The 24427-nt window shown below is 45.8% G+C and overlaps 1 protein-coding gene across 2 annotated transcripts in view; it reads left to right on the plus strand.

The window, feature by feature from the left end:
• Nucleotides 1–24427, plus strand: part of KMO (kynurenine 3-monooxygenase) — a 509384-nt gene that overhangs the window by 148147 nt on the left and 336810 nt on the right. For both annotated transcript variants that reach the window (XM_073585735.1, XM_073585736.1), the window contains exon 4: nucleotides 7006–7095. In XM_073585735.1, coding sequence (XP_073441836.1) covers nucleotides 7006–7095 — 90 coding nt within the window. The remainder of the gene's footprint in view (nucleotides 1–7005; nucleotides 7096–24427) is intronic.

Consider the following 24427-nt stretch of genomic DNA (forward strand, 5'->3'; position numbering starts at 1 on the left):
TGAGAAGAATAGTGTAAAATGCTTCCAAGAGTTTAAGAGACTTGTTATTGAAGAAATTAGTGGTCTATAATTAATCCTATATAAAATTGATGGGTAAGCAGGGAGCTGAATACCAAAGTATATAATAGACTCCTGGCTCCAGTGAAATGGAAACAAAAGGTCAGACAACCTACCAGATCTGAAAAGTGCCAAGGCCTCAGATTTATTGTAATTAACTTTGAAGCCCAAACATCTGCCAAAATCCCCCAGGACCTCCATAATAACTGGAACTGCTTGGGGTGGATTGGCGATGAACAAAAGTATGTCATCAGCAAAAGCTGAAATTTTGACTGAGGTATTTCCAACCCCTATGCCATCAAACTCCGACAGATTCAAGAGGGTCCTCAGCAGTGGGTTTAGCGCCACATTAAACAACAGAGGAGACAGCGGGCAACCCTAGTGTGTACCCCACTGAAGGGCTTCGACAGAGTGTTATTTATGGACATCCTGGACACCGGATCTCTGTAAATCGCTTTAATGGTATCACAAAACCATGGGCCAAACCCTCTGAATGCCTCCAGTATGTCATGCAGATAGTCCCAGGCCACCCAATCGAATGCCTTATCGCCATCCAGGCTGACCACAATGGTTCGCTTACATTTATGTGCTCTACTGAAATATATGGCTCCCAATGCCTTTCAAATGTTATATGTGATAGATTTACCGTGAACAAATCCTGTTTGTTTGGGTGTAATCAATTGTGGAATTATTTTCTCGAGTCTGTCAGCCAAAATCTTACTAAATATCTTGAAGTCAGAGTTAAGTAATGAAATTGGTCTATACCCTTCAACCTGCATGTGATTTTTCCAGGTTTGGGAAGAACAATGATAACAGCCTCATTAAATCTATCATGGAGAAAACCTTTCCCCACTATATTATTGTATACTTCACAAAGATGAGGTGCCACAGAAGCTCCCAAAATTTTGATCTTCAGTGAGATTTGGTGCCGCATTATTTGAAGAAATTTTGTGCGCCCACCCCCACCCCCTGGTTCTGAATTATATAGGTCCCCAAAGAAAGTTCTGAACTCATTCACTATCTCCTCATTTTTGATTAGAATAGGGTCATTATGTTGTTGTTGTATTTTGTGTATTCTCGTAGCCGTTCTGTATGGCCTCGTGAGGGAGGCGAGTACCTTCCCTGGTTTGTTATCACACTTAAAATATTTATGCTTTTGGTAATCTAAATTATATAGGGCTAAATCGTGCGCCAAAGCATCTGCTTCCTCTTGGCCTCTAGAAAATTCTGTTTTGTTAGGCTGGTTTCACATTTGCGTTTTTTAGCGCTGGAAAAAAACGCATACCTGCGCATGCGTTTTTTCCCCTATATTTAACATGGGTGCGCATACCTGCGCGCTGGTAAGCGCATGTATGTGATTTTCATGCGCTGCGTTTTTTTGGGGTGTGCGTTGGTATTTTCCAGAAGCAGCATGTTGCATTTTTTGGCCCTGCAAAAAAGCGCATGCGCACATATGCGCACGTTTTGCGCTAAAAATGGCCATTATAGCCTATGGATGCGCATATGTGCGCACTGGCATGCTCATGTATGCGTTTTTTTGCATATGCATTTTTTTTTTTAACCATGTAATTTAGGGGTTTGGGTTAGAGTTAGGGTTAGTTAAGGGGGTTTAGGGTTAGGGTTAGGGTCAGGGTCAGGGTTAGGGTTGGGGTTTGGGTCAGGGTTAGGGTTAAGTATGGTTTGGTTAAGGGTTAGGGTCAGGGTTAGGGTCAGGATTAGGGTTAAGTATGGTTTTGTTAAGGGTTAGGGTCAGGGTTAGGGTTAGGGTTAGGGTTAGGGTCAGGGTTAGGGTTAGGGTTGGGGTCAGGGTTAGGGTTAGGGTCAGGGTTAGAGTTAAGTATGGTTTTGTTAAGGGTTAGGGTCAGGGTTAGGGTCAGGATTAGGGTTAAGTATGGTTTTGTTAAGGGTTAGGGTCAGGGTTAGGGTTAGGGTTAGGGTTAGGGTCAGGGTTAGGGTTAGGGTTAGGGTCAGGGTTAGGGTTAGGGTCAGGGTTAGGGTTAAGTATGGTTTTGTTAAGGATTAGGGTCAGGGTTAGGGTCAGGATTAGGGTTAAGTATGGTTTTGTAAAGGGTTAGGGTCAGGGTTAGGGTTAGGGTTAGGGTTATGGTCAGGGTTAGGGTTAGGGTTAGGGTCAGGGTTAGGGTTAGGGTCAGGGTTAGGGTTAAGTATGGTTTTGTTAAGGATTAGGGTCAGGGTTAGGGTCAGGATTAGGGTTAAGTATGGTTTTGTTAAGGGTTAGGGTCAGGGTTAGGGTTAGGGTTAGGGTCAGGGTTAGGGTTAGGGTTAGGGTTAGGGTCAGGGTTAGGGTTAAGTATGGTTTTGTTAAGGATTAGGGTCAGGGTTAGGGTCAGGATTAGGGTTAAGTATGGTTTTGTTAAGGGTCAGGGTTAGGGTTAGGGTTAGGGTTAGGGTCAGGATTAGGGTTAAGTATGGTTTTGTTAAGGGTTAGGGTCAGGGTTAGGGTTAGGGTTAGGGTTAGGGTCAGGGTTAGGGTTAGGGTTAGGGTTAGGGTTAAGTATGGTTTTGTTAAGGATTAGGGTCAGGGTTAGGGTCAGGATTAGGGTTAAGTATGGTTTTGTTAAGGGTTAGGGTCAGGGTTAGGGTTAGGGTTAGGGTTAGGGTCAGGGTTAGGGTTAGGGTTAGGGTTAGGGTCAGGGTTAGGGTTAAGTATGGCTTTGTTAAGGGTTAGGGTCAGGGTTAGGGTTAGGGTTAGGGTCAGGGTTAGGGTTAGGGTTAGGGTCAGGGTTAGGGTTAGGGTTAGTTAGGGTTTAGGGTTTGGGTTAGGGTTAAGTATGATTTGGTTAAGGGTTAGGGTCAGGGTTAGGGTTAGGGTTAGGGTCAGGGTTAGGGTTAGGGTTAGGGTCAGGGTTAGGGTTAGTAAAGTCATGGTTTGGGTAGTGTGAGGGGCCACCTAAAAATGTTGGAAAAAAACGCAAACGCGGTAAAAACGCACCAAAAACGCATACAAACGCATAAAAACGCTGCGTTTTTTTCATGCATGCTCATAAAAATGCTTGAAAAAAACGCAGCAGTTGTATGCTTATGTATGCGTTTTTTCAATGCGTTTTTTTGCGGGAAAAACGCGCTGCAAAAAAAAGCAAGTGTGAAACTAGCCTTAGTGATGTAATGTTGGATTTAAATACTTTGTATGCTTGAGTTAGTGTTTTCTGTGCTACAAACGTTCGTTCTAATAATCTTTTCTTTTTGTGGCTGATGTAGGAAATAATTTGACCCCTTAAAACAGCCTTAGAGGCTGCCCAAAATAAATCTGCCTCATCACAATGATCCCGATTGTCATTCTTGTAGGGGTCCCAGGAGAGCTGAAGGTATTTTTTGAAGTCATCTGACTGATAGAGACACGAGGGAAACCCCACCTTCTCTTACAGTATATCAGGTTTATTAGACTAGATGTAAATGTTATGGGAGCATGGTCTGATATGTGGATATTCAGTATATCTGACTGCAGAACTGATGATAATAATGTTTAGGTTTAGTGTAATAGCCAGTAATCTATCCTAGCGTGTGAGTCATGCACATGGGAGTAGTGAAAAAAATCTTGCTCTAATAGGTGCTATACTCTCCAAATGTCAAACAGACCTAAATTGTCCATCAGTGACTGTATACAGCTAGCCTGTGTTGTTTGTTGTGTTTGAGCGTTGGACCTGTCCATAGAAGCGTCGTGAGCCTCGGTGAAGTCACCACTCACAATAATCTGAGATGAGTCCCAGCCTGCCACACTCTCCAATATTTTTGCTTCAAATTGTGAGTCCGGGGTATTAGGGGTATATATGTTAACCAGACTAAAGATCGTTCCTTCTATTGTAATTTTAACAATGAGAAACCTCCCCATTGGGTCCTCCAGCACCTCTAAGATGTCTTAGTTAATGCATTTATTGATCAGTATGGCAACCCCTCGCTGCTTTTTTGAGTATGATGCCTTAGCACACAAAGCATATTTCCTACTATAAAAAGATGGGTGATTATCATTTTGTTCAAGGATTGCATACATGTGGCAAGATGTACACTGGATGGCATTGTCAATAATTGGAGCTCATTTCCTAATGGCGATTGCACCAGACATAAAAGTTAAGCAAAAAATATGCAAAGTATTAATAAATACAAACAGCAATTCAGTAATACCTCCCTTGTAAACTCCCTGAATCCAAAGTCACTGAATCACAAATCACACAATTAGTTTTGCTCGCATGTACGCTCCGGTCACACTCCGCTTGTTCACACTCGCAAAGAAGAAGAGTTAAAGAGATTTTTTTCCCTTCAGCAACAATCCAACCTACAGCTCAATGCACTTCCAAAGTTGTATGGAGCTGTATGGCAGCTTGTTTTTTGCGGGACAAGATGGCATCTTCATTTATACCATTTTTATTTACATTACATTAGTCTTTTTCATTGCGTTTTATTCTTTTTGTTTGGCAGTAGATGATAAAGCATTGTTTTTTGCCTTGTTTTTTATTTTTATGGTGTTCACTAAAGGGGTTAAGTAGTGGGACAGTTTTATAAGTCGGGTCGCTCCAGACACTGTGATACCAAATATGTGTACTTTTATTGTTCACCTTTTTTTTCGGAATAATTTATGGGTACAATATATATATATATATATATATATATATATATATATATATCAAGAAAAAACCAAAGCAATACCTTATTGAAGTGCATGCTTCCCCAACCAGTGTTCAATTGGCATGGCAGCATAAGTAGCAAAAAACAAGGCTTGAAAAAGAATTTCACATCCGAAACGTTGCCACGCCATTGGGCATTAAAGTTCACTTTTTTTTATTTCATGTGCTGTTTCCCATTTTTTTGCTATATATGTATACACAGTATATATTATTTTTTTTTTTAGCTTTTTTCACTTTTTTTTAAAGACTTTTCACTTAGTCCCACTATGACACTTTCACTTTCTGCAGTCTGATAGCAGTTATAAGGTCTGTACATTATAAGTTTAATGTACTTTTGCATGTAAATGAACAGTGGGTCCCCTAGAGTCATTGTTACTGGTAAGCCCTTAGCACTAGAGTCTGAGTCTGACACTGTGCAGGGAACTACATAGACATCATGTGGCACTATAGCAAAAGTCCTAATTTGGTACCTCCTAAAAAGATATTTAACAGAGTAGATGGGTCATGGTGCTTAGGCACAGTCAAAGAAGGGTATACCTCCCAACTTTTAAAGACAAGGAGTGGGTTATGAATTTTGGGACTTACACACTAATTTTCCCCTTATTGAAGCCCCATGGTGTTCTCATTCACTACCATACCCCTTTTATTGGCCTCCACAGTGCATTCGTACATAGTACTTCCCACATGCACAAGGTGACTGCACAATGACCCCCCAAAGTATGATGCTCCAACAGTGCACTTAATACAGTATAATGTACCCAAAGCCCTCCACTCAGTATGATCAACCAACAGTATAATGCCCCCACTCAGCAAAATGGACACTAAACCTCAAAGAGTATGATGTCCCCCACACAATATTATTATGCCCTAAACTATTCCCCATAGCACGATGGCATCCATAGTATCCCAAACATTATGATACCTCCGTAGCCCCTCAAATGCAGTATGATAGCCACTGTATTGAGTAATAAAATAAAAAATAAAATATATTCACCTAGCCCCATTCAGTAGGCATGATCTATAGATATCTTTGTGTTTTCAAATAATTTTATTGGTTTTTTAGAAATAAACAGGGTAGGGAAAGGAAGGTAGGAAGGGAGGGAAGGGAGTGGGGAATAAACAACCTTGTACAGGTACGGAAAAAAAATGTAAAAACTAGAGAACCCACAAATAGGCATAGAATAACATATATCGAATAACAACATAAAAGAAAAAAAAAAATCGACAATCCTTATTATGGGGTAACATTCTTGGAAGGAGATACAGCATCCCAGTACTAAAGTGCCCAGGTTTAAACTTCAAAATATAGTGCCTCTTGTTAAGTCTATTTGATATGAAATTTATTGTTCCAGGTCTTCCTTTTTTTTGAGTATTTGTGAATGTGATTGTTGTTAATCGCAAATCTGCGTTCTAAATCGCTGTGTTGGCCTATCTTGTCAAGTATGTCTGAAAACTTGGGAACCTCGGCTTTCTTCCACCATTGTGCTAACATGGTCTTGGTCACTAAGAGGATGTGTATGATAATGTGTCTTACCGAATCATCAAATTGTTCCATGTCTAATGAAAGAAGTGCTCTTTCGGGTGTAATTGTGAAGTCCTTAGCAATGAGGTTAATGTGCTGTGTGACTTGAAGCCAGAGGTTTTTGATTTTTGAACAACCCCAGAAAATATGGTAGAGGTTCCCTTGGTGTCCACAATATCTATAGATATCATTGTTCCTGCAGTGCTGAGACTCAGATATACAGGCTGAATGGTGAAATTGGGAGTCATCTGCTGTTGATATTGTGATGTGGGGTGGGAGGGGGGCGATGCCTGGTTTAGCTCCAGGCCAAAACACGGGCACTTGTGGTCATGTGGTCTGCCTCCATCAGTGGTACACCATTGATTATAAGCTTCTTCTCCTCCCCCTGCATTCTGAACTCATTCAGTAAAAGCTAAAAATTATCTTGTTCAAATCAACACTTCATGTCTTGCCAATATGGCTTAGTACTGCTGTCACAGAATAAAAAAATCACTTATGTCTGTGGGATTATTATTATTTATGGGAGATATCACTGCAGCTAGTTTCCATCCACTAGCTAGGACAACTGAAAATTAGAGAGAAAGTCTGCACAGGGGAACACTACTAAAAATATAGTGTACCAATCTAGTAATGGACAGAAAGTGTTATTCCTGATGTACACATACATTACTGCTTAAAAGTGATCGGAAGCAACTGGTACACAGTAAATAAAGCATTGTCCAATGGCTGTCTCAAGATCTTAAACAAGATTTTATTAATTATATAATTGTTTCTTTCAATTTGTAGATTGTGATCAAAGGCATTCCAATGTATGCACGGATGATTCACCCAGTTAATGGTGCAAAGTATTCTATACCCTATGGCAAACCTGACCAGGTATTTCTTTGTTTTCTAATTAGTTTTTTTGCTTACATTCATCAATTGAAATCAAAATGATATACTTATGGAATTTATTATGGACTGTGTATTAAAAGAGAAGCATGTGCAGATATTTGATAAAGGTTTTATACACATGCTTATTGAATGCAAAAATGCACTTGCCCCTGTTGTGAATTCACTTTCTGGCCTACCTTTGGTTACTACTGAAGGTAGTGGAGCTGGTTATATTGACAGAGGGGTCGCGAGTTCTCTTTCCGGGCTCCCTCTAGTGGTTACAGGAGGTAATGGAGCTGATCTAATTAACAGAGGCCTGCCACCTGATAATGAGGAGGACGATTGGACATCTGGAGTTTTTGACTGGATTTAAGACAGCCGACTCCCTCCATCCCTGCTGGTGATTTTTTCCTGCCTCCTGGGGTCTTAGTTCCAGCTCAGTCCCTGCATGCTCAAGTTAAGTGTTCTTTTGCTATTTTTCCCATTTTATTTGGTTTTGTCTATTCAGTTTTGTGTGGTCAGCCAGCCCCGGCTGGGGCTGTGCTGAATTTCCATCCTTATGTTACTGCTTGTGCCAGTTTGTTTTTGTCCCTTACTAGATTGGCCTCTTTTTTGCTCTGCTCTCAGAATATGCCAGAGTGCTGATATAGTGGGTGAAGTCTAGTGACTTCAGTATTTTTCTATTAGACGTGTTGGGCATTTTTTGCAGGGTTTTTTGCGTGATTGCAGACAGTGTCTTTCCTTTCCTGTCCTGTCTAGTTAGTGTGGGCCCCATCATTTGCTCAGTCTATTTTCCTACCTGCATTTGTGTTTTCATCTTTTCTCACTGATAATATATGTTTGGGGGCTGGCTATTCCTTTGGAGACTGCTCTGGGGCAGTTTATATTTCCCCTTTCTTGCTTTAGGCTTATTTAGTTCTCCGGGTGTGTTGCGGCATCTAGAATCATCGTAGGTACACTCCACGGCTACTGCTAGTTGTGTGGATAGGATCAGGGGCCTATAATCTGCTTAGTTACCAACCTCTCTGGTTTTCTGTGGCTTAGCTTGGTCTTGCTTTCCTCCTCGGTGACCCAATCATAACATGCCCCCTTCCAGTTGAATTATGTTTATATAATGTCCATACTGATTAGTTTTTGATATATAAACACATTTTCCATTTGTAGAAGAGTAGACCCCAAATGTTTTCTGTAATGTAAAAGAACAAACTCAGATACTACTTACCCTTGCCGGGTTTATGCACTGGCTCTCAGCCACATCTCTGGTTCCAATATTGTAGCTGCAGCGGTGATGTCACGTCTACAGCTCACATAACTAATGCAGCCTGCAGACAAAGTATGTGACACACGCTGCTGAGCTCAGTAATTTGATATAGTAGTGATGCGTGCTGTCAATGTGCCTTCACTGCTGAAGACGGAACACTAAGGCCGAAACAGAGGTCGAGAGTCGGCATTGGACCCAAGTAGGTGAGAACTATCTGATCTTCTTATTTTACCTTAAAAAGAAATGGTCCACATTTTTTAAAGTGGAAAATGCCTTTAACCCCTTCACAACATATGATATACAGTACATTGTAACACCACTGCTGGTGTCCCCACATGGCTCCCCTTCCCCCTCTATACAGAGCTGCCAACATACTCACCTCCCCGGCGGTGCTATGTGTCCCTCAGCATTCTCCCTGCTTCCTGTTTCTCGTCGGCTCGCTTAGTGCGCGCTCGCGCACTGCCCTGTTTTTAAAGGGCCAGTGTACACACCTGCAAGATGGCTCCCAACCAATAGCTAGGAGGAATCTCGCTAAAAAGGCACCCTGCCCAATAGAGAGGTGCCAAAGAAACGTGTTTCATTAGTATGTTAGTGGCACTTCTAGTGAGTTGTTGGGTCACCTGGTCCTGGTGTGTCCATAGTCCGGAACCTGAGTCCCTGGTCCATGCATGGCCAGTCCTGAACCATATTCCTTGGTCCTTGTGTGGCCAGTCCTGAATCCGAAGTTCCTGGTACTTGTGTAGCTAGTTCTGAACCCTGAGAACCCTCCAGCAGTACCAGAACCAGTGTCAGAGACCTGGGTGTTCTGAACATGCACCTATTTGAATATTCCGTGTATCCAGACTGTCCTATCAATCTTCAATTCAGCCCTGTCTGAGACTCCATGTCAGTAACCATTCTACCCAAGGATCTAAAACCTATTGAGCGGAGCCCGAGTTCGTGTCACTGACTGCATACCTGACCCCTGGGGTCAACAGCTGCAGTGTCAGGGACTGCCTAGGAGTTGTACCTGATGGCTACCTGCAGCTTAAGCCTGACTCCATCATCAGGAGCTCCAGTGAGCATCAGATTGTCATTTATCTAAGCCCTCCTGGGCAAGCCTAGCCCTGTGGCACATTGGGTCCACTAACCAGGTGCACTACCTGCGTACGTAACATACATTTACATCAGATATTGTGCCCCTGACTTTGATGCGGGCTCACATGCCGAGCCCACATCTTTCCCTGCTGACGATGGCTGAAGTATTCAGCCATCAACTGCCTCTAAAAGCTGCGAGTGGAGCTGAATGAGGTTAACCTCTTAAATGCTGCTGTCCATCTCTGACAACAGATAAAAGATAAAAAATATGCTCCTAAGATGGATTAGCTGGTAAAGTGCTGTTATTAATGAGTGATACACCTATTCAGGCACAACTCTGAATGAAGCATTGGTTTAATCGATCGGCTGCAGCAACGCCCTTTATTCCCTGGACTGGAGGCTGGTAGTTACAGATGAAATAATGATAGAAAATCCAAATTACACCTTAAAGTTTTCTTCAAGAAATTCTATTTTATATTTGAAGCATTGACTCATAATGTGACCAGAATGACCACAGTACAAACAAAACAAGTAGGTACTCCCAATTTATCTCCCTCATTGGGACCTCGGAAAGCACCGATTTACATAGGTTTGCCTGTGTCTTCCAAGGGGTAGGAGGAAGTAACTTACACAGCTTAAAAGGATCTTTATCCCTCAGACATCTGTCTATACTGAAGCGAATGACATTGCCTTCTCGAGTGACATCGGGGAAGGGCTGTAAACTATCATGTCTCTAATCTCACTAGAAAGTCACTAACAAAACTGGCTGCGTAGAGCCAGGTCATTCCAGGATGTCTTCACTGCCCAACTTCTGAATTGACATAAGAGATACGATCCACCGCACACAAAATTTTGGTACTTTGCAAAAAAATAAGTGATTTTATTCAAAATATCCAGTCTTGACAAAAGGTGCCAGAATTTCTATTGCAGTATATTGCAGTATATATACATTCAGTAGAACTTCCCAACGTTTCGATCTTCCCAGATCTTACTCATGGGATTTACTACAAGACGAGCGAGACAATACATCAGCTATATCACATGCAATAGAGAAAACAAAAAAAGAAAAGCATGAAACAAAATATACAGCTAATGAAGACTGGGAATGGACATATGCTGGAACATAATAACCTAAATAAAATTGACAAAAAACGACCAGAATAAAATATACAAAAACGGTGCAAGAAGTATGAAAAATACATATTTCATATTATACAAAAATATATACAATGGTCTCTGGAAAGAAAGAACACAAGAGTTTCAAGACGAAGAGACCAGAGGAATATTTACCTTAATAGTAAGAGTGTCAGTATAGGGCACTTCTGAAAAGAGGGTGAGTCTCCCTTTAAGGTATTCCCCGGTATTATGTTGTATAACAGCAGTTGTAAACAGGACATCTGAGGCTGCATAAACTTAATCAAGGATATCAGAATGAATGAGAGGAATATATCCTATATGTCGATAGGTTATGAATAATGTTGCTGAATGGCACAACAACACAACGCCGATGGAATAGGGGAGAGGAAGCCCCTGACAATAGGGAATCAAGGACGTTTGGGTCGCCCTCCCAGGGCCGTGGGGTATTCGGTACCGGGCCGGTGTCAGCAGGATGTGTCACAGCAGCGGTGACCCGGTCCGTGGCCCTGGGCGCCCAAGTAATGGGGGGAGATTGAATGGTGCAATGTAGTTGATTAAATGAATAGTTCGTGACGCCACCTGTGGTGTTCGGCAATTGAGATGTAAAGCCGACGCTGCATGCAGATCCTCTGGGACTGGTGGTGTGGTGCAGCCAAGATGGTGAAGCTCCCCACAGGTGGAGCTGTAGTCCAAGGGCAGTGTAGATATATGGGTAGAGGAGAGGCACAGGCGGTGTAGAAGCTGGTACCCCGATGTAGTGGTACAGGGTGTGTTAGCGCAGGAATAATTGGAGGACACCAGGGCATGTAGTTCCAAAGCTTTACTCACAGTCCGTAGTACACACAAGTGCCTGCCTCCGTGCTGTGTCTTCCGGGTCAGGGACCCAGTCAACCTCCAGGTCCGATGGAGTGCTCCCTTCCAACACTCCGCCAACATGTGCCTTTCTGAACGTCTCCTCTTATAGCGCCTTTGGTGTGAAGTTCTCCTAGTACTGAGTTACACTGGAGTTCCTCCTGACAAATGTTCCCAAGAACTATACTTGTACGGCAGACAGATGTAGCCTGCTTCGGGGACTCCTTACTCCTGAGTCCCGGCTCACTATCCAAGTTGCTGTTGTGCCCCCAAGTCTTAGAAGGGAGTAGTGCATTTACAGCTCACTACTCCACTGGTGTCTGCTGCAGGACCATTAGTATCCATACAACCTCAGGGACCAGGCCCCGGCCTTGCGCTTAGAACTTCTAGGCAGGGTTCTCTCCTAACCCACGTCCTCTGTTCTCTTTTACTCCTACGTTCCGTACTAGTCTCTCCTTCTTATGGAAGATCAGGTTTCTGTTCAATGTCTTTCTCCTTTCCCATGCCAGCAGACCCAGGTCACTGAGATCTGCTGCAGCACCTCCTTCCTCCATCCCTCTCCCAGGGATCTTCTCTACTCACTCTCCTGAACTCAACTGAAACTGACTCACTCCTAAACCTTCCCGCTCTTTTATGTATTCTAACTCCACCCGCCTCCCAGCACATTTCGTGTTCCAAGCAGGGAGACACCAAAGGTGCTCTGCTACACTCCAAGCAGGGATCCGCAATGTGGCTTTGCTGAACTACTGTGTTGTGTGGGATGCAAGTGTTGGATCGTGATCAGGAGCCTCCAACTTACCTGGATGGTGGGGTACCACACCTCAGGAGGAGGTGCAGTACCTCCGTGGCAACTGAATCCTCAGGGGCGCCACATGTTCACCTCCTAACCTCCACTCTGGGCCTGTCTCTGTTCTCACCTAACACCCTATGCAGGTCCTTCCCCCTGCCGACGTCAGGATACCTCGTCCCTATTTGTCACGTAGATCTGCCCTGGCTAGTCCACTGGCCGGCAAGGAACGCTAGCCTCACTTCTGCAGATAAAACACACAGGGGGAAGTGATAGACACAAAAGGGACAAGGTAACAATAATACAACACTTAGCTTATGCACACCACTGCGTAACTCCACACCACAGATAGCACAGCAACAGGACTCCATACACCAGACTTGGCTGAACACCAGAGACCTGCTTCTGTAAAGGATGGTCTCCAAAGAGGAGCTGTATCACCTACAGTCAGCTGATGCATCAGGTGACCTTTTAAAGGATGTGGGAGTGGTCACCAGCAACATCAGCTGACCCAGCAGCACTGCAGTAACACCAGCTCTCCAGTGGGGAAAAACTGCATTTAACCCCCGCTGTCCTGAAAATAAAAAAGTTTTAATGTGAGTGGAACCAGAGCTGCCACAAATCCAAAAATGGATCATGACAATACAGCTTACATGATGAAAAAAAAATCAAAAACTTCCTTTGGTACCTGTCAAAGTAATCTGGCAATTTTACCTTAGATTCAGGAAGAAATTTTGAAAGGGCCAAACCCTCAGCAACGGTGAAGGATGCTGTTGCTGGGGTTTTTGTTGCTGTTTTTATAGCCACCAGCTCTAAGGATACTAACTGTAACTGCGTGGCCAAGCCATCCATTACGGCCTTAAAAACATCTCAGCACTTAAAAAAATGCGATGGGCTGGTGATAATTTTATGTACACGTCGTCATACAAATGACAGTGAATGATCTAGCCAAGAAAAAACTGTAAAATTTCTCGACCCGGTTCCTGTTCAGACAGAAATGCAATCACCTAGCGGTTTCCGCATGACCTGTGAAAGCCCAGAGAGCAAAACTAGAGAAGACAACTCGGACCTTGCTCCCTGAAAGGCAATCAAGTGCATCATGTACCTGTTAAGGAACCGAGGTAGAGTGCAGCACCAGAAGGAAACTCCAACAGTAAACTTATCTGGCTAGTCTAAGCCTAGATACTCAGCAGTAGAACTAGGACTCCAAGCAGAATCCACTAAAGACTATCACCAGCAGAAATACCAACAAGGGAAAGGTTTAAATAGTAGCACCTGCAAAGGGATAGGACAAGCTAGATAGCAAATGAAAAACTCCTGCTGTCTGAAGGGGATGAACAAATAAAAAGCCACAGGAAACAGCAAATAACTCCAGTAGATTTTTCCTACTTGGCAATTAAAATCCATTTTATTATATCATCTTTATAATGCATTTCGACCTAGAAGAAGATCTAAGAAGTTCCAAACGCGTTGTCTGTAATATTTTAAAGATATAATAAAATGGATTTTAATTGCCAAGTAGGAAAAATCCACTGGAATTATTTGTGGTTTCCTGTGGCTACTGCATCATGGGTAGTGTTGAGCGATACCTTCCGATATCATGAAATATCGGATCGTATTGGATCGGACCGATACCCAAAAAGTATCGGATGTCGCCGATTCCGATACAGGAAACCAATGCAAGTCAATGGGACAGAAATATCGGAATTAAAATAAACCCTTTCTTTCCTTGTAGATTAATTCTACATGAAGAAAAACATCTAATAATTATGTAGAATGTATTGGGGGAGGTGGAGGAGACATTAAAGGCATAGAGGTTTAGCCCAATCAAATGGAATAGCAGGAATAATTTTTTTTTTTAAGACGTTCGGAGTTACAAAGATATTGACTATGTTAACCTTTTTTATATTTTGTCAGATATGTATGTTTCACTACTTCCATGCTCTTCACCTTCTTTTTCACTTCTCCCACACTTTCTCCTTTATGATCCTCAGCAGCAGTAGCATCTTTTTCATCAACTTCTTCTTCACCTTATTCATCTTCTTCTTCACCTTCTTCCTATTATTCTTTTTTTTTACATTCTTCATATTCTTCTTATTCAACTATTATTCTTCTTCATATTCTACTTCTTCATCTTCTTCTTCATCATATTCTTATTTGTGACAGGCATTCCTGTAGTTGTTATCTATAAAAGTTTGAAGATTACACCTTCCGTTCTGCCTGTCACAAAAGATTTACAACAGGATTTGTCCGCGTTCAGTTTGGCCTGCAGCAGCAGGCATTTTCCAGGGGCACCACGAGGAGGAACAGACTCACCCCCATACAATGCTTAGTCTTCTTCTGCTTATAATTTAGCTAATATCTTTTGCTCTGATTTTTAGTCTTATGCTTAATGTTCTTCTGCTTTTTGTTCTTCTGCTTCTTGGTCTTCTGTCTCTTGTTGTTCTGCATCTTGATGGTTGTCTTCATGTTCTTTGTCCTCTTGGTCATCTTCTTCAGGGTCATCTTTTTGGTCTTCTTTGGGGTGGTCTTCAGGGTCGTCGTCTTCAGGGTCGTCGTCAGTGAGATCCAGAGTGATTACACAAAAACCATTTAAAAAAACTTGAACTTGGAAATGTAGCAGGAGGTACAAGAAGGCTGAGGAACTGCCGAGAACCAGCTGACGGTGCTGGATCCTGGATGGGTAGCAGAAAGAACAAGAGCCAATGGCACTAACGAGGACCAGCTGATGGTACTGGAACCCGGTTACTAAGCAGGAGGTACCTGTGCTAGAAAGCACTACCTCGGACCAGCAGACGTTGCTGGAACTCAGATACCGAGATGGAGGCACCTAAGCCAAAAGGCACTGCTGAGAACCAGCTGACGGTGCTGGAACCCGGAGGGGCAGCAGAAGGAACAAGAGCCAATGGCACTACCAAGGACCAGCTGATGGTACTGGAGCCCGGTTACCAAGCAGGAGGTACCTGTGCTAGAAAGCACCACCAAGGACCAGCAGACGTTGCTGGAACTTGGATACCGAGAAGGTGGCACCTAAGCCAAAGGCACTTCTGAGAACCAGATGATGGTACTGGAACCTGGATGGTTAGCAGAAGCTACAAGAGCCAATGGAACTACCGAGGACCAGCTGACTGTGCTGGAACCCGGAGGGGCAGCAGAAGGAACTAGAGCCAATGGCACTACCGAGGACCAGCTGACTGTGCTGGAACACGGTTACTAAGCAGGAGGTACCTGTGCCAGAAAGCACTACCAAGGACCAGCAGACGTTGCTGGAACTCGGATACCGAGATGGAGGCACCTAAGCCAAAGGCACTGCCAAGAACCTGCTGACGGTGCTGGAAACCGGAGGGGTAGCAGAAGCTACAAGAGCCAATGGAACTACCGAGGACCAGCTGACGGTGCTGGAACACGGTTACTAAGCAGGAGGTACCTGTGCCAGAAAGCACTACCAAGGACCAGCAGACGTTGCTGGAACTCGGATACCAAGAAGGAGGCACCTAAGCCAAAGGCACTGCCGAGAACCACCTGACGGTACTGGAACCCGGATGGGTAGCAGAAGGTACCCATGAAAAACAAAGTTGCAAGGCCGCGAGCCGGCCACAGTTACCGAAACCCACAGTCCTACAGGGGGTGCTTGTCCTATTGGCATTACGGAACCAGTCTTTATTGCCAGATCCCGCAGCCCACATAGGAAGCACCCAAACTGCAGGCACCATAGAGTCGGCTAACCCGACCGCAACACGACAGGACAACGTATTGGTGGCAAAGTGACGTTGACACTACCCGGAAACAGCTGGCGAGCTGGAACCAGGCTGGGCAGGAGGAAGTACCCGTGCCAAAGACACTGCCAAGAACCAGCTGACGGTGCTGGAACCCAGAGGGGCAGCAGAAGGAACAAGAGCCAATGGCACTACCGAGGACCAGCTGATGGTACTGGAACTAGGTTACTAAGCAGGAGGTACCTGTGCCAGAAAGCACTACCAAGGACCAGCAGACGTTGCTGGAACTCGGATACTGAGAAGGAGGCACCTAAGCCAAAGGCACTGCCGAGAACCAGCTGATGGTACTGGAACCCGGATGGGTAGCAGAAGCTAAAAGAGCCAATGGAACTACCGAGGACCAGCTGACGGTGCTGGAACCCGGAGGGGCAGCAGAAGGAACAAGAGCCAATGGCACAACCGAAGACCAGCTGATGGTACTGGAACCCGGTTACTAAGCAGGAGGTACCGGTGCTAGAAAGCACTACCAATGACCAGCAGACATTGCTGGAACTCGGATACCGAAAAGGAGGCACCTAAGCCAAAGTCACTGCTGAGAACCAGCTGATGGTACTGGAACCCGGATGGGTAGCAAAAGGTACCCATGGAAAACAAAGTTGCAAGGCCACGAGCAGGCCGCACTTACCGAAACCCACAGTCCTACAGGGGGTGCATGTCCTATTGGCACTACGAACCAGCCTTTATTGCCAGATCCCACAGCCCACATAGGAAGCACCTAAACTGCAGGCACCATAGAGTCGGCTAACCTGACCACAACACGACAGAACAAAGTTTTGGAGGCAAAGTGACGTTGACACTACCTGGAAACAGCTGGCGTGCTGGAACCAGGCTGGGCAGGAGGGAGTACCCGTGCCAAAGACACTGCCGAGAACCAGATGACGGTGCTGGAACCCGGAGGGGCAGCAGAAGGAACAAGAGCCAATGGCACTACCAAGGACCAGCTGATGGTACTGGAACCCGGCTACTAAGCAGGAGGTACCTGTGCTAGAAAGCACTACCAAGGACCAGCAGACGTTGCTGGAACTCGGATACCAAAAAGGAGGCACCTAAGCCAAAGTCACTGCCGAGAACCAGCTGACGGTACTGGAACCCGGATGGGTAGCAGAAGGTACCCATGAAAAACAAAGTTGCAAGGCCGCGAGCCGGCCGCAGTTACCGAAACCCACAGTCCTACAGGGGGTGCTTGTCCTATTGGCACTACGGAACCAGCCTTTATTGCCAGATCCCGCAGCCCACATAGGAAGCACCTAAACTGCAGGTACCATAGAGTCAGCTAACCAAACCGCAACACGACAGGACAAAGTTTTGGAGGCAAAGTGACGTTGACACTACCAGCTGGCGTGCTGGAACCAGGCTGGGCTGGAGGGAGTACCCGTTCCAAAGACACTACCGGGAACCAGCTGGCAGTGCTGGAACCCAGGGTAAATACTACAAACAGAGTGGAGACAGAGGCCTAATTGGAGCAAGTTTAAAATCTGTAGTTGTGTGAGTGTGGACAGAGCAGGAGAAATTGCCGGACACACAGCTGGGGATCAGCTGACATTACTGAACCCCAATAACACTGGAGTATATGTTGACTGTGCAGACGGCACTTCTGAGCAGCAACTGGCGGTGTTGGAGCCCAGGATCTATAGTACAGAGTGGAGACAGAGGCCTAATTGGAGTAAGTTTAAAATCTGTAGTTGTGTGAGTGTGGACAGAGCAGGAGAAATTGCTGGACACACAGCTGGGGATCAGCTGACATTACTGAACCCCAATAACACTGGAGCATATGGTGACTGTGCAGACGGCACTTCTAAGTAGCAACTGGCAGTGTTGGAGCCCAGGGATAATAGTACAAACAGACTGGAGCCAGAGGCCTAATTGGATCAAGATTAATATCTGTTGTAGACTACTACTGATTTTAAACTTGCCCCAATTAGGCCTCTGGCTCCACTCTGTTTCTAGTATTTACCCTGGGCTCTAAGACTGCCAGTTGCTGCTCAGAAGTGCCGTCTGCACAGTCAACACTTGCTCCAGTGTTATTGGGGTTCAGTAATGTCAGCTGATCCCCAGCTGTGTGTCCAGCAATTTCTCCTGCTCTGTCCACACTCACACAACTACAGATTTTAAACTTGCTCCAATTAGGCCTCTGTCTCCACTCTGTTTGTACTATTGATCCTGGGCTCCAACACCGCCAGTTGCTGCTCAGAAGTGCCCTCTGCACAGTCAACATATAGTAGTGGTGGTGTTGGAGCCCAGGGTATATACTAGAGACAGAGTGGAGCCAGAGGCCTAATTGGAGCAAATTTAAAATCAGTAGTAGTGTGAATGTGGACAGAGCAGGAGAAATTGCCGGACACACAGCAGGGGAGCAGCTGACGTTACTGAACCCCACTAACACAGGAGCTAGTGTTTTTCTCTGTGCAGATGGCACTTCTGAGCAGCAACTGGCGGTGTTGGAGCCCAGGGTCAATCATGGAGTAGGCTGAGGCCTAATTGGAGCAAGTTTAAAATCAGTTGTAGTGTGAATGTGGAGGGAGCAGGAGATATTGCCGGACACACAGCAGGGGAGCAGCTGGCGTTACTGAACCCCACTAACACAGGAGCTAGTGTTTTTCTCTGTGCAGACGGCACTTCTGAACAACAACTGGCGGTGTTGGAGCCCAGGGATTACAGTTCAGGTGGTAGAAACATGAACACAACAGGAGATCTGGATACTGTTGCCAACCAATTATTTACTCTGGAAGAGGACTGGCAAATTCCGGCGAGATCCAGGCCTTGTTCATTTTCAGAAAAGTAAGCTGGTAAACGTTATCAGGATAGTCGAGTGCGACGGTCTGTTAGTACACCACCTGCGGCACTAAAGACGCGTTCCGATAATAAACTAGCAGCAGGGCAAGCCAGCACCTCCAATGCATACTGGCTAAGCTCTGGCCATGTATCCAGCTTAGAGACCCAAAACTTGAAGGGGGAAGAGCTGTCTGGGAGTACACTGAGAGGGCAAGACATGTAGTCTGTCACCATCTGACGGAAACGTTGCCTCCTGCTGACTGGAGCCGTCTGTGATGGTGTAGACATTTGTGGCGGGCACACAAAACTTTGCCACATTTGGGCCATACTGGTCTTGCCTTGTGCTGAGGCGCTGCCTCTGCTCCCTCTTTGTGCAGAGCTTCCTCCACTGCCTCGAATCACAGAGCTGCTTTGTAAAGCACTAGCAGCACTGCTCTCTGGTGGAATGGAGAACATGATGGAATGCACCAGTGTGTCTTGGTACTCCCGCATTTTACGCTCCCAGTTCACAGTTCAACGGTGTTATGAGGCTTTGTAAGTTGTCCCGGTAGCGAGGATCTAGGAGGGTGTACACCCAATAATCAGCCGTGTTGAAAATGTGGGCGATGCGGCGGTCGTTTCTCAGGCACTGCAGCATGAAATCAACCATGTGCTGCAGACTCCCAACTGGCCAAGAAACGCTGTCCCCAGCTTGAGGCGTCATCTCTGCCTGCTCTGCATCACTCCACCCTCGCTCTACATACTGACTACTAGAGCATTGTGTACCTCCCTCCTCTGGAGAGATGTCTTCCTCCTCCATTGACTCCTCCTCATCCTCCTCACAAAGTGCCCCTTGCCTAGGCCTTTGTGAGGAACCACGTTGCGCAGACTGTACAGAAGCAGATGGCATTTGTGACTCCTCATCCTCCACCTCTTCCAAAACCTCCTCCCTTATTGCTTGCAGTGTTTTTTGAAGCAGGCAGATAAGGGGGACAGTCATGCTGACTAGTGCATCATCTGCACTCGCCATCCACGTGGAATCATCGAAGGCGCGCAAAACGTGGCAGATGTCCTTCATAGAGGCCCACTCAGTGGTGGTGAAATGTGAACGGCGCGCAGTGCGACTTGTTTGCGCATGATGCAGCTGGTACTCCATTACTGCTGCCTGCTGCTCACACAACCGCTCCAACATATGTAACGTTGAATTCCACCTGGTGGGTAGGTCACATATGATGCGATGTTCCGGAAGGCGGAATCGGTGCTGCAGAGCTGCAATGCGCGATCTTGCCATGCTGGAACGCCACAAGTGAGCGCACTCTATGCGGACCTTGTGCAGCAGTGCATCAAGTTCCGGATAGTCCCTCAAAAAACTCTGCACGACCAAGTTGAGCACATGTGCCAGACATGGGATGTGAGTGAGGTTGCCTAGGCCCAGAGCTGCCACCAGATTTCGGCCATTGTCACACATTACCAAGCCTGGCTGGAGATTCGCTGGCACAAACCACACGTCGCTCTCCTGCTTGATGGCATTCCAGAGCTCCTGCGCTGTGTGGCTTTGATTCCCCAAAGAAATTAATTTCAGTACAGCCTGTTGATGTTTGGCCACGGTTGTGCTCATATCGGTCGTAACAGGTAAGCGTTCACGGGTCCATGTGGAGGTAGACCGTGTCGGCTCCTACAGCGCTGATTCTGAGGAACAGGAGTATGAGGAGGAGTCAATGTGTACAGACTGGATTCCTGCAATCCTTGGAGTTGGCAGGACATGTACAGTGCCACTGTCAAGATCTGTACCCGGCTCCACAACATTTACCCAATGGGCAGTGAGGGAAAAGTATCTTCCCTGTCCATGGTTACTGGTCCACGCATCGGTGGTCAGGTGGACCTTGCTACTGACAGCGTTTAGTAGTGCATGTTTAATTTTTCCCTCCACATGCTTTTGCAGGGCAGGGACGGCTTGCCTGCTGAAATAAAAGCGGCTGGGCATGGTGTATTGTGGGACTGCCAATGCCATGAAGTTACGGAAGGTGTCAGTCTCCACCAGCCTGAATGAGAGCATTTCAAGGGCCAATAGTTTTGCAATGCCAGCATTCAGAGCCTGTGCTCGGGGATGGTTTGCCGAGTATGGCCGCCTTTTCTCCCATGCCTGTGCTACCGATGGCTGTAGAGTGGCCTGGGAGTGTGAGGATGACAAGGAACGTGGTGCTGTGGGTGGAATTACACTGGGTCTCTGTACAACAGTGCCAGAGGTTCTTCCATGGCGATCCTTTGAGGAAGCCGAACCAGCTGTGTGTGAGCTGGAGGAAGAGGCTACAACACGAGCTGAAGAGGTGGTAGGTGGTGCTGTAGGTTGGCCTACGTCTTCAGTTTGTCTTTGTAACTCCACCATGTGCTTGGTCCGCACGTTTCCACATATTTGTGGTATTGAGGTTGCTGACACTTTTCCCTCTTTTGACTTTCTGATGACACAGCTTGCATTTGACAAAGCAAATGTCATCTGCAACTGTGTCAAAAAAGGACCACTGCAAGTTCTGGGAGCGCCCGTTTTGGGATAGGAATGCTCCTAATGGGTGCCGAAGTGGAGGCTACAGGCAATCAAGTCTGCCCCCTCCCTCTCCTTCCTGTCTTGGCCGTTCGGGGAATCTCTTCCTCAGAGCTGCTCCCACCACCTTCCTGTTCCTCACGCCATGATGGGTCAAGGACCTCATCATCTACACTACCCTCTTCAAACACCTGCTTCTCCTGGGTAGTCTTGCCAGCACAGTACGCACCAGAAAGTGGCACCTGAGTCTCATCATCAGATGACCATAGGCACTGGCCCACCCGCCTCTTCAGATTCAGAGAGACAAAGCTGTTGTGCATCACTGCATACTCCCTCTTCTTCACATTCTAGAATGCTGCTTGGCTGGCCCCCTCTTTCCAAGCCAACAGATTCAGAGAGCAGAAGTAGAGAATGAGATGGCTCCTGTCCAGGGCTCTCTGACTGCCTGGGCAATTTGGTAGGTGGTGAAGAGACAGATGATTGCTCTTCAGTGCTCTGGACCTGAGAGGATGTGGAAGTAATTGAAGTCGATGCGTTAGCTGCCATCCATCCGACAACGGCTTAAATTTGTTCCTCCCGCAGCAGTGGGATACGGCGAGCTCCTACAAAGCTGCGCATAAAGGACTGTTCCCTGTTAAAACTGGGGGATGCTGAGTCACTGGTGCCAGCAGCAGGCACAGAATCCCCACATCCTCTCCCTGCTGAAACTCCACGCCCACGACCACGTGCCTTACTCCCTGCCTTCTTCATCTTGGTAGACTGATAAAGATAGGCAGGAAAGTACTAAGGGCTTAGTGTGCTTATTCCTGAACAGCTGCTAACAGGTATAAGAAACACTAATTTTATAAAGTGTGTGGACTACACTTTAATATGAGCTAATGTGGCCTACACAACTGTAAAGTGGAGTGTTTTGTGAACTTTATTTACATGTTTTTTTTTCAAAAAAACAAAAAGGATGTGACCAAAGATGTAAAAGCGATAGTATCACAAACTTTTTGGAGCTATTACAATGCAGGAAGGTAACCTACAATGCAATAGATGAGGCTCCAAAAAATAGGCTAATACTAATCTGGCTGGGGATGCAGGGCACAAGCCAGCAAAAAGGCTCTACTATCTACTCCTATATAGTGTTTGCAACCAATCTAGCTGGATACGGATGGAAGCACACTAATAGGAGAAATCAGTAAAAATTCAGGAAAAATAAGCAGCACTACAGCAAAAAAGGACAATGTATGAGGCAGTGATGCACGCTGAGCGGACTACAACCAGAGGTGGCTGCAGAACACACTACAGCGTGAGCTGCACTCACACACAGAGACCTCACAGACAGCCGTGAACAGTGCAGAGAACTGTGCACTAGCACTGAAAGGCTGCAGAAAGGCTATCTACTCCTATATAGTGTTTGCAACCAATGTAGATGGATACAGATGGATGCACACTAATAGGAGAAATCAGTAAAAATGAGCAGCAATAAAAAAAAATACGTATGAGGCAGTGACGCACGCTGAGCGGCCTACAACCAGAGGTGGCTGCAGAACACACTACACCGTGAGCTGCACTCACACACACAGACCTTGCAGACAGCTGTGAACAGCGCTGCAAGGCAAAAGAAAGCTTCACACAGGGGTTGCTAAAGTAGCCTGGGTAAAGCACAATATAGAAAATCGCTATCTCTAACTGTACCTCAGAGTCAGAAGAGCAGCGTTTCTGTCCCTAACTGAATTCACAGCAGAGTGAGCCCAAAATGGTGGCGGCGGCTTTTATAGTGCATCATGACATCATTTCAGCAGCCAATCACAGCCATGCCATTAGTTAACATGCCTACATGCCTAACAGGATGTGCCCACACTTCTTAGGATTCCTCATTGGCCGAATCAAATCAAACTGGCTCATAGCATTATGGGAACTTCCGATTCCGGTATTCGATATGCTAAAAGTATCGGAACTCAGTATCGGAATTCCGATACCGTGAATATCGGCCGATACCCGATATTTGCAGTATCGGAATGCTCAACACTAATCATGGGTCTACCTCTCCCATCTCAATTCTGTGCGGCTTTCTGACAGTGAGCGGATCTCCTAAAGATGACAGACTGGATGAGCTGGGAATAACTTCTATTGTCTGAACTAAGAAAAAGGTAATCAGCATCTCGACAGCGATAGAACCTGCTATGAGTCAGTGGACAGACAACATCAGAGCATCGAACCGCCGGATTGAATCCCGAGGCATGACATCCATTATATCGTATTGGACCTTTTAAAATCTTCCAGCAATTCGTACACTCAAGCCACTTCCTTCCAGGGGGTTAGTTTGATACAGCACACGGGTACACTTTGCATGGTAGCTAAGGTGTGGGTAAACAGCAATTCCAGAGTTGCTTCTTTCCCTTCTGTGTATTCAGTTTGTACTTCCACTCTATCCAATGACACATGAGCCCATTCTGGTATGGTGAGTACAGTCAGTCCTTTTGGTGAGGTTACTGTAGCTTCCAGGGCTCCCACCACTTTGCCGAGGTGCTGGGCAGCATTTGGTAACCTCTGAATTTGGCTGACACGTGCAAGCTGTCGGAACACTCTCTTGCTCACATGGCATCGACTTACACTGTCTGTTATTGCTTCATCATCCATCAACCAGGTATTGCCCCACTTTTTTCAAGACATTCATCCCCAGAGTCATTATGGGCCCCCCTCCGAGACCTTTCTGCCCAGATCTTTCCCACACATCCATACTACTCTGGCAGGTGGGGAGTAAGCAGCTGGTTGACAGCCACTAGTTGAATGGTTGGTTACTTTCTGGAGCGGGCGACGTCTGTGAAATGACAATGAAAGTTTTCTTCTGGCAAAGTGGTCACCTGTGACCCTGTGTCCATAACAGTGGATGTGTTGTCCGTTAAATTTGGACAAGGTACTATGTATTTCAGAAGCAAAGTCTTCAGAGTCTTTATCTCCTTTTTCAGGGGTGTGGAGCCACACAGTGTGCTCTTCGACTGTGGGGTGTGTTAGTTTAACCGTAGAACGCATACCTGGGGCCTCGCAGGCCCGCCCTGTTAATTGTTTTCTATTTTCTGCAAGATTACTTTAGTTAGAATTTTGAAACTCTAGGTATTCCTCAGGTATATAGTTGTTTGTCATTTCCAGTTGTTCATTTATTTTTA

The sequence above is a fragment of the Dendrobates tinctorius genome, unplaced genomic scaffold (assembly GCF_039654945.1).
Source record: "Dendrobates tinctorius isolate UK_male_01 unplaced genomic scaffold, ASM3965494v1 ptg000087l, whole genome shotgun sequence".
In the NCBI taxonomy this organism is placed as follows: Eukaryota; Metazoa; Chordata; class Amphibia; order Anura; family Dendrobatidae; genus Dendrobates; species Dendrobates tinctorius.